Below are 11,981 nucleotides of genomic sequence, written 5' to 3'. Positions count from 1 at the left end.
TTATTATTTACTTGCTGTAGGTTGCGCTATAAAAATGGTTTCATACAGACAAATTGACTAACTACACATACTGGTATCAAAAAGCCAACGCTAATCACAATCAACTGTAGAAAGAAACAAACTGAAGAAAAAAACAAAAACAAAACCCCGCTATTTTAACCTAATTACGAAACTGTCACTGAATCCAGCATGACAAAGTCTCGCGATAGAGCGCAGTGAACGCGGGTGCTCGAGAAAAATCTTCCTAGCGCGAACGTGCTGCTTGTGACCAACCGGTGTGTCTTTCATTATAAACAACAGGATAGTTGTCATTTCACGAGAGAAAGTTCGGAAAATCTTAAACGGCTCTTGTACGGGATCACACAAGGCACCAAAACAACGGACGATATATCCGGATTGAGGAAGAAATTCGACAAAAATGTCCGAAAGCGCAAACTGCGAGGAACAGCGGGAAGAGCAGACTGAACTTGAAGAAGCCGGAGGAGCGGAGGTAATGTTAATGTTAAGATGGTTTTAAATGGGTTTTGTCTCCTCTCAGCACCACATACATCTTTCACAAACCTGCCACACAAGTGTCAGGCTCTGAAAACCACCACCTTTTACCTACATGTCCCTCATATTCACGTTAAACTTTCACTTTGTCAATGTTAATGCGGGCTGTTTGAGCTAGTTAGCTAGCCGCGGCGGCGCTATCATTAGCTCACGACAACAGCAGCTCGGTCCCATTCACTCGGGACTGAAGCTAGCGTTACAGCACAGAGCAGCAACAAGGCCAGCCGGGCTCATAAGCGCTCATACGACTAGCTTAGCCCCGCTAGCCGACCACCAAGTCCCAGCGTGCTTTTTGTTTACTCCCAGGCCAGATTCACTCGATGAGTTACTTGTAACTGTGACCGGTTTTTGATAAACCTCGTGGAAACTGGTAAAGAACAGCACCCCGCTCAGCTGTCCCGTCCGCGTCTTTGTTTTCAGTGGGACAGCGGCTTTTGTATGCGACGATGGATGCTGCTGTAGCGCTGCCTGCCTGCAACATCGATTCGCCTGCTCGCTGTTTCGATTTTTGATTTAAAATCCTAAAAAATGAAAGGGGGTTTTCATGTGTGCAGCCCAACAGTTACAATAACATCACATGAAATAAACGTTATTGATCCCACCTAGGTAAAACAGCAGCAGAAGTACAAAAACGGATGCCTAGTTTAAATAAGTAACCTTAAAAAGCTACAGTACTACATTATGATCACATACTTTACATAGAAAAAGTATTAAAATAACAAATAGGCTACTAAATACTGTACATGATAATAGTAACATAACATGGATTGCGACAGTAGTAGAAAGTAGTGATTAACAACAAATAAACAAAGAATGCATTTAAAACAAAAATTGCATTTGAGGGAATCAAATTGGGTGATGGGTGAAGTGTGTGGTCTCTGCCAAAAGCAGTGTTAGCCGCGTGAAATGCAGCAAAAACAGAGTGAAATGAGTACTGTGATTGACTCGCAATCCAGTGTTTTGGCTTTCAGCAACAGAGACAAAAGACTTTCAGTAGTGTTCCTTAACACTCAGCAAGGTGAACGAGCTAGCCAGCATGTCTAAAGTTTGATGTAGCGGAGGTTGGGAGATGGCGTCCATGATAGCCAATAGTTATTCCATCATGTGAACCCTCTCCCATTTCCTCTGTATTGTCCAGAGAGCATCCCAGAACAGAGCTGGTGGACTGTTAGTCTGTTTCTATCTGCTGCTGTGGGGAAAAATCAAAGGATAGCCACTAAACAAGACTGATTTCTGTTTGCCTTTGTTTTCTCCTCAGGAGAAGTCTGATTCTTCAGATGCTGGAAAAGAGTCATCTTCAGATGCCGGGCCTGATGGACAAGATGCATCCCCCTCCTCATCCAGAAATAAAGATTCTAATCCGGGGTATGAAGAGAAAGTGGTAAGGACACTTTTTCTATAGCTTAAATTATCGGCTCACTGCTCTGTTCTTGAATAAATAAGTTAACAAGACTGTCTTCCTGTGTATGTAGCAAACAGACCGGACCAACAGATTTGAATACCTGTTGAAGCAAACAGAGTTGTTTGCTCATTTCATCCAACCAGCCGCACAGAAGACCCCCACCTCGCCCCTGAAGATGAAGCCAGGACGTCCTCGCATTAAGAAAGATGAGAAACAGAACCTGCTTTCTGCGGGAGAGTGAGTCCATGTCCACACAAAGCAGATTTATTTCATTTTAGTAAAGTTTACTTCCATTGTGATTATGACATATTGTTTCCTTTCTGTGTTTGACAGCAACCGCCATCGGCGCACAGAGCAAGAGGAGGATGAAGAGCTTCTGAGCGAGAGCACGAAGACTACCAATGTCTGCACTCGCTTCGATGATTCTCCTTCCTGTAAGCAATTACCTGTTTTTATGTAGGCTTGAGAGGAAGGCACATGGCAACTATATCTGATGAGCAGAAGTGATGATTAAGGGTTTTTTTATTGGTCTCTCATCTAGACGTCAAAACGGGAAAAATGAGAGACTATCAGGTCCGCGGTCTGAACTGGCTCATCTCCTTATATGAGAACGGCATCAACGGCATACTCGCTGATGAAATGGTCAGTACTTTCTCAGAGTCAAAACTGTTCCCTCTGCATTTTAAGAGGAGTGGGAAATGTTTTTGTGTTACAGTAGTGTTGTATTCACATGTACTGCTCCATCTCACACGCACTCTGCTGCCTCTCAGGGTTTGGGGAAGACTTTACAGACGATTTCCCTGCTGGGTTACATGAAGCACTACAGAAACATCCCTGGTCCCCACATGGTGCTGGTGCCCAAGTCCACCCTCTACAACTGGATGAATGAGTTCAAGAGATGGGTGCCTTCACTCCGTGCAGTCTGCCTGATCGGAGACAGAGATCAGAGGGTAGGCTGTGTCAGAATATTGCGACAAGCCAAATGTAACTGTAAATACTCAATGATATTTTACTCGGTAACACTTGCCATATGCTTGATTTTAATGTGCTTGTTTTACAATGGAAATTTAGTTTGGCCAAGCGTCTTAGCATAGTAGCCCTAGTTTTCACTTTGCAAGTCAGGTTTTTTGTGCAGAATCAGCATTTTTTTATCACATCAATGCAGTACGTTGACTGCCAATTTGGCTGATGACTGTAATAGTACACTTTGCTCTTTCAAAGTGTACTATACTAGCAAGGATTTAATATTTCGAAGCGATGAAATTACTTCTGGTTTGGGTTTAATGATATGGACATAGGCCAGAATAACTGATGCAAGAGTTAGATAAATTCCATTTATTCTAAGTTACACCAGCAATATTTAGATCATTTCATTTGTTTTCCTTCTGGGCTATAGTCAGTATTGGATGTATGTAGCGTATATATCTCATCAAAACTGTGCATTTAAAATGGATTTCACTGACTGTACTGTATGTATGAAGGCAAGAAAGGGTGGTGGGGGGACACTATAGTTGTCAGCAGCATCATGTACAAGATTACTTTTGAGGTAGATACTGTCACCTAGGGCTGAGGCCATCTTCAGCTTCACTTATGAAAATAACTCTAGACTTATTTGGTAGTCTATCCAAAACTGCACTTATTCTTTCAGGGACAAACATGCTGTACCCTTTGGACCGAAATTAAGCAAAGCATTGCTGGTTGAAAAAAAACTAAACTAAATGTTCTTGCTTCAATCTCAGACTGCCCTGATCAGAGATGTGCTGCTGCCTGGAGAATGGGATGTGTGTGTCACATCCTACGAGATGCTCATCATTGAAAAGGCAGTGTTCAAGAAGTTCAACTGGAGATACCTGGTTATTGACGAAGCCCACAGGATCAAGAATGAGAAATCAAAGGTCCGACAGCTTCTGAAGTAAAATGGAAATGTACATACGTTTAAAACCACTGTTTTACAAGGTTGCCTAATGAGGGAAAATGCCTTTTTGTTTCCCATAGCTGTCAGAAATTGTGCGAGAATTTAAGACCACCAATCGTTTGTTGCTGACTGGAACACCTCTGCAAAACAACCTTCATGAGCTGTGGGCTCTGCTGAACTTCCTGCTGCCAGACGTCTTTAACTCAGCAGACGTAAGAATCCCCTTGAAATGCACAAGATCAGTAGGGAATTTCACTAGGAGATAAACCCACCTATAAGCTGGAGTCCTTAGTTGTAAAGATGTGTTTGTAGTTAGGTTATTTAGTGTTCTGTATTCTGGTACTAATTACATTTTTTCCCTAAAGGACTTTGATTCCTGGTTTGACACAAACAACTGCTTGGGTGATCAGAAGTTGGTCGAACGTCTTCACACCGTATGTATTAAATGTCCCTCGTGTCAAATTTCAAGTTCTCTGTACATTTTAAGGTGTCTTACTTAAATAAGCCTTCTGGCAGTAATGCGTTTTCATCCTCTTTGATTTTTAATATATGTAATATAAATATATATTCATTATTTGGGTTGAAGCACGCTTGACCTGCCCCTTTTTTTTTTCTTTTTTTTTTTTTTTTTTTTGTGTGTAGGTTCTGCGTCCTTTCTTGCTCCGTCGTATAAAAGCTGACGTAGAGAAGACTCTGCTTCCGAAAAAAGAGATCAAGATGTACGTGGGCCTGAGTAAGATGCAGCGAGAGTGGTAAGCATCCTTGGCTAAGCTTTTCTACTTTGTTCCACACCGCTTGAAATGACCTGGATACTGACGTGTCAACTCGTGTCACAACCCATCAGGTACACAAAGATTCTGATGAAGGACATTGACATTCTGAACTCGGCGGGGAAGATGGACAAGATGCGTCTGCTGAACGTCCTCATGCAGCTGAGGAAATGCTGCAACCACCCGTACCTGTTCGACGGGGCCGAACCTGGCCCCCCCTACACAACTGACCTCCACCTGGTGGTGAACAGCGGCAAGATGGTGGTGCTGGACAAGCTGCTACCCAAGATGAAGGAGCAAGGTATGTAGATGTCCGTGCTCTCATTTCAGGAGAATGTATTGTTATGATCTTTTTATATATAGTATTTCAATTACAGAATTGTTACAGTGTAGTATATTGAGATATCAACCTGTATTTATCATTAATAAGTGGTGGAAGAAGTACTCTTTACTAGTATTCTTAAGTAAAAGTACCAACGCAACAATCTTAAAATACGCAATTATAAGGCCTTAGTTTAGTTTAAACATTATGTATTCATTTAATAGATTATTTCAAACAGTTAAAGTACTTCTGAATTCTTTCCAGGTTCTCGTGTGCTCATCTTCAGTCAGATGACCAGGATGCTGGACATCTTGGAGGACTACTGCATGTGGAGGAACTATGGCTACTGTCGCCTGGATGGCCAGACTCCGCACGAGGAGAGACAGGTGTGGTGCTCACATCTTGAATAAGAAGATGTCAATTGAATACCATGGAGGAAGCCATAAGATGAGTTTGTCAAAAAATACATCTCATTTTCATGTATCTTTTTCTTTTCTTCAGATCTCGATCAACGCATACAATGAGCCCAACAGCTCCAAGTTCATCTTCATGTTGAGCACCAGAGCTGGAGGACTGGGTATCAACCTGGCTACAGCGGATGTAGTCATCCTGTACGACTCTGACTGGAACCCTCAAGTCGACCTTCAGGCCATGGTTTGTACTCCAAAGTACTGAACTGCTTGCGTTCCTTATTCAATTGTAAGGATAACGTATAACTTTGATTTCAGATGCAGGGGGCTTTATTAGCTTTGTCATTTAATTTCAGGACCGAGCTCACAGAATTGGTCAGCAGAAGCAGGTACGTGTCTTTCGCTTCATCACTGAAAACACAGTGGAGGAGAGGATTGTGGAGAGGGCCGAGATGAAACTACGACTGGATTCCATTGTCATCCAGCAAGGTAACTCATCTTACTTACAGAATGGATCTCAGAGAAATGTAATTAGAGATTTGAGTAAGCCACTAAATCGTCTTGTGTTTGTTTTAACAGGAAGACTCGTGGATCCGAGCGCAAACAAGCTGGGTAAGGATGAGATGCTGTCCATCATCCGCCACGGTGCCACACATGTGTTTGCCTCCAAAGAGAGCGAAATCACAGACGATGACATTGATGCGATCCTGGAGAGAGGTGAAAGGAAGGTGAGTGTGGGTGCATCAGAGAAAATCTACGCACAATGCTTTTGTTGGCATTTAGTTGTCATATTTGCCTTAAAATTAACAGTCTGATCTTGTCATTTACTAGACTATGGAGATGAAGGAGAAGCTGTCTTCACTGGGTGAGAGCACTCTGAGAAACTTCACCATGGACACAGAGAACAGCAGCGTGTACACATTTGAAGGAGAAGATTATAGAGAGAAGAAGAAGGTAAAAAGACTTCAGTGTTCAGTCGTTAACATGAACAACATGAACCTTTTGAGTCTTTACCCTGTTTCGCCTTTTTGCTTCTTCATTCAGGTCATTACCAACTGGATCGAGCCACCCAAGAGAGAAAGGAAAGCCAATTATGCCGTGGATGCCTATTTCAGAGAAGCTCTGCGAGTCAGTGAGCCCAAAGCACCCAAGGTAGGGACTGCTCACTCTACAAACACCCTTAGCATATAAGGCAGCAGAATGTGTAATTACAGTGTTCTTGATGATGGATGGCATGTTATCCTGCTTATGGCATAACATTTGTTTGTTTGACTCCATTTCCCAGGCTCCCCGTCCTCCCAAGCAGCCAAATGTCCAGGACTTCCAGTTCTTCCCTCCACGTCTATTCGAGCTTCTAGAAAAGGAAATTCTGTTCTACAGAAAGACCATTGGCTACAAGGTACAATTATGTTTTCAGATGAGAAATAGATTCAGTATTGAGTGAGCAAATTGCAGTCAGCAGTTGTGAAACAGGGCTGCTGCGTAATCCTTGCGGGCAGTTGCGCCCCGTCAAAGTATATCCACCAAAGGGCTTTTTTTTTTTTTTTGCCACTAACCGCCTCAGATTGTTAGTACAAGAATCTAATGACATAATGAAATAGACCTTTTTTAGTAAGATCCTTTTTGTTTAACCAGAAATGGTCACTATATCGCTCTCGTCAAAGCCACCATAGGCCATATTTATTGCAGTTTATACAAGGCTTGTATTTACATTATTATCTATGGTAGATTAATGGGAAATCGTACAAATGTTTTAAACAACGAAAGAGAAAACATTTGCTTTCCCCAGATTTGGCCCCTCTATTTGTTATTACGTTTCACGTTGATCCTCTGAGGTTTTGTAATTTCTTGCCGCATCAGCTCACTACACATCATACCTTACTGTCTTTCCCTGTCTCACCTCATGTGATGTGTTTAGTTGTCATTACATACGTAGGTTAGCTCTCAGCATCAGGCAGCTCTAGAACTACAAAATGGCTTAAATAAAAAAAACTCCAATAGGCATATGGCTTCAAATACAGGTCTGTTATATACCTACCTATAAATGAAATTGCGAAAGCAGGTCACCGAGTGGCTTATCTGGATTGCCTGTGATATACAATCTGAATTCTTTCCCGGAAAAGTGACGCTTGTGCCTACATTTCGCCCTGAGATTATTTGTCCAAATCTTCTTGAAGTAGGAATGTCTTTTGAAACGCCTCTAAGTTGGTCTGTGAATGTGTGTCTTTAGGTTCCCCGTAATCCAGACATGCCAAATTCGGCCCAGCTCCAGAAAGAAGAGCAGGCTAAGATTGATGAGGCTGAGGCTCTCACAGAGGAGGAACTGGAGGAGAAGGAGAACCTGCTACAGCAGGTACTGATTATTCTCACAAAATGCAATCAAATTTACAGCTGCATGTCAAAATGAAATGTCGTGCGTCTGGATATATTTTGATCAACTGTACCTTCATTGCAGGGATTTACTATTTGGAACAAACGTGACTTTAATCAGTTCATCAAAGCCAACGAGAAGTGGGGAAGAGATGATATTGAAAACATTGCCAGAGAGGTTGAGGGAAAAACTCCAGAAGAAGTCATGGAATATTCTGGTAATTTATCCTCTATTTCACAGGCAACACAAACTTTTCACTTCTCTGAATATTTGGTGAATTTATCTTTGTGTTTGTCCCTCCAGCTGTATTCTGGGAGCGCTGTAATGAGCTGCAGGATATCGAGAAGATCATGGCCCAGATAGAGAGAGGAGAGGCCAGGATCCAGAGAAGAATTAGCATTAAGAAAGCACTGGATTCAAAGGTAGCTGTCAACCATTTGGCTATTCGTTTCCCATTTAAATCACCTAATTAGCTTTGTCTCATTAAGCTGTGTGTTAAACGTTTACACTCTAAATCTGATCGCTTAATTATCTCTTCATCACATCGTCTGCTCTTCCTGATTTAATTAATGGTCCCTCAATATGTTTCTCATCTCCTTGCCCAGATTGGTCGCTACAAGGCTCCCTTCCATCAGCTTCGTATCTCCTATGGCACCAACAAAGGCAAAAACTACACAGAGGAGGAGGACCGCTTCCTTATCTGTATGCTTCACAAGCTGGGCTTCGACAAGGAGAGTGTGTACGACGAGCTGCGTCAGTGCATCCGCAACTCACCCCAGTTCCGCTTCGACTGGTTCCTCAAATCCAGGACTGCCATGGTACATTTTGGCTTCTGTGTACTATTTCTCCTGTTTTTTTGTTTTTTTTGTGCAAATGTTTCCTGAAAGTTAAACTTTGTGTGTGTGTGTGTGTGTGTGTGTAGGAGCTCCAGCGGCGATGTAACACCTTGATTACACTGATAGAGAGAGAGAACATGGAGCTGGAGGAGAGGGAGAAGGCTGAGAAAAAGAAACGGGGCCCAAAGAGTGGCTCAGTAAGTTAAAAATCCATCCCATGTTACAGAAAGAAACCGCTTTTGTTATTGATGCTAACTGAGTTGTTCAAATTCAAAATAATATTTGTCTAGGGCTGGGTATTGTTTTAATTTTTTTGATGCCAGTGCTGATATGATTTACGGGGTTTCACAACAATAATTACATTGAAAATAAAAGGGATTTGTGGGAAAATATGTTTTCATTCCTAAAAGTGTTACATTTTTCTAAACTCACAATAACTTTTTCAATTTTGCCAAAATAAAATACTAAATTAAAGACTACAAATCTGGCCAGGCATTCAATGTAAGTTTTGGTTTTGCTACTCAGCCCTGTCTTTGTCTGGTAGACATTGACTTTTGTGCTGCTACTTGTGAACTTTCCTAATAATAGTTTTCTCCTCTTACGTAGGCCCAGAAACGAAAGTCAGAGGGAACCCCTGATGGTCGTGGACGCAGGAAAAAGCTCAAGTTGTGAAGCTGATCGCAGTGTGAAACTACTTCGTACAGTGTCAGAATTTGAGAGCGGCAGCCAGCTCTGGTGTCCTTAGTCCTAGTGTCTGTCTGTTTTGCAGGCTGTGATAATGTACTGTGTGAAACCCTCTGATGGACTGATCTCTTGGTATTAGTTTTTAGGAAGGGATCTTTTACAAGCCTGCCTTGTTGTCACATACCTAAACACTGCAGCTGTGCTGGTTTAGTTTTTTGTTTGCTAGTTAATTTTTTACTAGTACTAAATTGAAATAAATGTATTTATGCCTGTTGGTTGTACCACATTCCATTGCTCGAAACAATATGTACCCTTTTTTTTTTAAGAATACGTTTGTTCCTACGTGAAGTAGAAAATGTCTTTTGAACATCACAAATAAACGCCCCCCCCCCCCTTTTTTTAAAAAATGTGTGTACTCTGGTTAATAAAACACTGATTCAAAAAAGAACATTTATATTTGGCAGTTGAAGTGTACATATAACCAAACTCTTGAAATTGACAAACAATTAATAAGCCATAAAAGTCTACTAACAGTTGGCACATTAAAATATACTGTCACTTGTAAAATAACTTTTTTTTTCTTTTTTTTTTTTACTATTATACTGCAGTTGTTTTTTTTTTTTCAGGACTTGATCAACAAACCAGAAAGACGTATAGTTCAAGTTTCACCAGGGTGTAATACTACCTTTTTTTTTTTTTTTTTTTCATAGTCCTACATTGTTATGTACACAGAAGTTTTGCATCTGTTTTCAGCCACATTGACCTGGGAAAAAAAGTAAATTTCTGTAATTACACTATATTGGTGGTGTTACTCAGCAGTGGGCAGGTATACTGCAGGCTTTTTAAAGCACAACAGTGAAATACCAATACTAAAAATCACTTCTCACATAATCATTCATTAAGGTCAGCTTCAGCTATCATTCAGTCCATCTTGCTCTGTTCTCCACAGAACAAAATAAGGAACACAGTGAATTACAGTTATAAAAAAAACTTAAACTAGTTATTTTTGAGGGAGGAACATAACACATTTTCTGTCATTAAACTTTAAAAGCGGTTGCCGTTTACTCACGTTAAATAATTACATTTACTAAACTTGGATTTTCATGCATTTGCAAACATTGGCATAAAGCAGGATATTTTACAACTTTGCAACCAATGAAGCAGGTGAATCATTGAGGGGCTTCTACGTACATCCATGATTCAAAAAAGGCAGAAACCTACAGTACATTACAGCAAGAACTAACCATGATCAGAGATCAGTAAGCCTCTGAAAACTCTGGTGCATTATCTACGTGTAGGCCTCAACACTGACATATTGTGCTGTCCACAGGTTGTACTGGGCGACTCAGTGCTAGAAGAGTTGGGCTTTTAAGGCACAATGGTGGAGGGTGGTCTAAATCTAGACCTCAGAGCTATCTGGGCTGCTCCACATGCTCGCTGGGCTTTGGCTGTAGCCATTGTAGGCAGAAGAAGAGGAGGTGGTGTAAGGAGGGAACTGGGTCTTCTTTTCCCTCTTCTTGCGCCGCAGCAGCAGAAGAACAATGGTGGCGATGAGGCACACAAGGAGGATCAGACCTGCGAGGCCCACTAACATGGGCACGGTGGAGGTGTCAGCCGGTTCTCTGCCAGAACTCTCCAGCAGGGGGCGCTCCAGGAGGGGATCACGGTTAGGGGACCAGGGCTGGCGCTGGCTCACAACCATACGGTCTGTTCGGTCCAGAGCGATGTGTTGGATGTTGGTTCCCCGGTTCTTTTCAACACCGATGTCCTGGGTCAGAGCAGAGTCAGAGAAAGTAGGGGCAGCACGGCGCTGGCGTTGGTTGGCCATGTTGGAGGTCTCGGGCTTCTCAACAGAGGACACACTGTGATGCAGGTACTCCACACTGCGCTTGCCAATGTTGCGATTGGCATTTTCTCTGGAGCGGACCGTGTAAATAGTGTGGATGAACCATTCCCGACCAGCAGCCACCTGCAGAAAAAACACAACATGTTTGAGTCTAATTGTTTATCACAATTCATAAATGTACTGTATTTTGAGAATGATACAGACCTGGAAAAGTGGAGATGAGGAGAGTGTGAAGCCATCTGATCCTGGTTGTCTGACCAAAGGCAAACCTCCATGTGTGTCTTGAGCAAGTGTGGCCTTAAAGTCAATATCACCAAATGCTGAAGCTTGAGTCTCTGGCTGTGCCTTGTCCTGCAGAACAACACACGCAGAAATCAGAAATGGCCTCTTTCTTTTGTAGACCCACCCAAGTGTTGTTCTTGTGGATTCATTGTATCTTACCAGGATCTTGAATCGGTAAAGCAGAGAGGGAGCATCTGCCAGGCAGCCATACTCCTTGTTAGTTGGGTTGTACTTGGGAACGTAGCCATCCGCTCCAGTGCAGAGGAAGACTTTCTCAATGCTGCAGTAGAAGGAGTCACCCAGGTTTTGGACTGGGTCCACCATCACACGACCGTAGATCGTGGAGCCTGAAGCAAAGAACAGATGAAATGCTAAGTGGGACTTCAACAAGGGATTCTCAGATGGTTAATTGTCATCAGCTGTAATGTTTACTAAAACCCGTTAGGTGGCAGTGTTGTAGTACCTTCTGAAAAAGCAGCATCAGTCCCTTCTCCAAAGCCCATGGAGCCGTCAGACAACCACAACTCCTTCTTGGACAGCAGGAACATCTGCGTGTTGAGGCTAAACTCGGCTGCAACTGGGTCACTCACC

At 42.3% G+C, this 11,981-nt stretch overlaps 2 protein-coding genes across 3 annotated transcripts in view; one reads left to right on the top strand and one right to left on the bottom strand.

Moving 5' to 3' along the window:
• The first annotated feature begins 225 nt into the window (after positions 1-225).
• Positions 226-9,669, top strand: smarca5 (SWI/SNF related, matrix associated, actin dependent regulator of chromatin, subfamily a, member 5). 2 transcript variants are annotated; one of them, XM_046046766.1, is made up of 24 exons: positions 227-490; positions 1,811-1,933; positions 2,025-2,191; positions 2,288-2,388; positions 2,496-2,596; positions 2,725-2,904; positions 3,694-3,849; positions 3,950-4,081; positions 4,235-4,303; positions 4,512-4,621; positions 4,714-4,940; positions 5,226-5,347; positions 5,463-5,615; positions 5,728-5,860; positions 5,951-6,099; positions 6,203-6,325; positions 6,416-6,523; positions 6,657-6,770; positions 7,602-7,724; positions 7,827-7,959; positions 8,046-8,164; positions 8,348-8,560; positions 8,665-8,775; positions 9,185-9,669. In XM_046046766.1, the coding sequence occupies exons 1-24, from the start codon at positions 419-421 to the stop codon at positions 9,248-9,250; spliced, it is 3,105 nt and encodes a 1,034-aa protein (XP_045902722.1). In that variant the 5' UTR covers positions 227-418; the 3' UTR covers positions 9,251-9,669. The 2 variants fall into 2 exon arrangements, with proteins under 2 accessions (XP_045902721.1, XP_045902722.1); XM_046046765.1 differs by having other exon boundaries at positions 226-490; positions 6,203-6,523.
• Positions 9,670-9,698: 29 nt separating this feature from the next.
• Positions 9,699-11,981, bottom strand: part of frem3 (Fras1 related extracellular matrix 3) — a 28,859-nt gene continuing 26,576 nt past the window's right edge. The window contains exons 21-24 of the mRNA XM_046046763.1: positions 11,854-11,980; positions 11,550-11,737; positions 11,313-11,459; positions 9,699-11,231 (exon numbers count right to left, since the gene is read on the bottom strand). Of these exons, the coding sequence (XP_045902719.1) occupies positions 10,662-11,231; positions 11,313-11,459; positions 11,550-11,737; positions 11,854-11,980 (1,032 nt within the window). The 3' untranslated portion in view covers positions 9,699-10,661. The remainder of the gene's footprint in view (positions 11,232-11,312; positions 11,460-11,549; positions 11,738-11,853; position 11,981) is intronic.

Source organism: Micropterus dolomieu, linkage group LG04 (genome assembly GCF_021292245.1).
Source record: "Micropterus dolomieu isolate WLL.071019.BEF.003 ecotype Adirondacks linkage group LG04, ASM2129224v1, whole genome shotgun sequence".
NCBI lineage: Eukaryota > Metazoa > Chordata > Actinopteri > Centrarchiformes > Centrarchidae > Micropterus > Micropterus dolomieu.
The sequence above is the reverse complement of the archived record's forward strand: the minus strand, read 5'-3'. Positions and strand labels throughout refer to the sequence as shown.

Excerpts from the sequence above, each read along its gene's own strand:
- smarca5 (XM_046046765.1), top strand. The coding sequence starts at position 419 with ATGTCCGAAAGCGCAAACTGCGAGGAACAGCGGGAAGAGCAGACTGAA. Across the intron at positions 5,861-5,950 it reads TTCCATTGTCATCCAGCAAG|GAAGACTCGTGGATCCGAGC; the intron begins GTAACTCATCTT and ends TTGTTTTAACAG. Across the intron at positions 6,524-6,656 it reads GTGAGCCCAAAGCACCCAAG|GCTCCCCGTCCTCCCAAGCA; the intron begins GTAGGGACTGCT and ends TCCATTTCCCAG.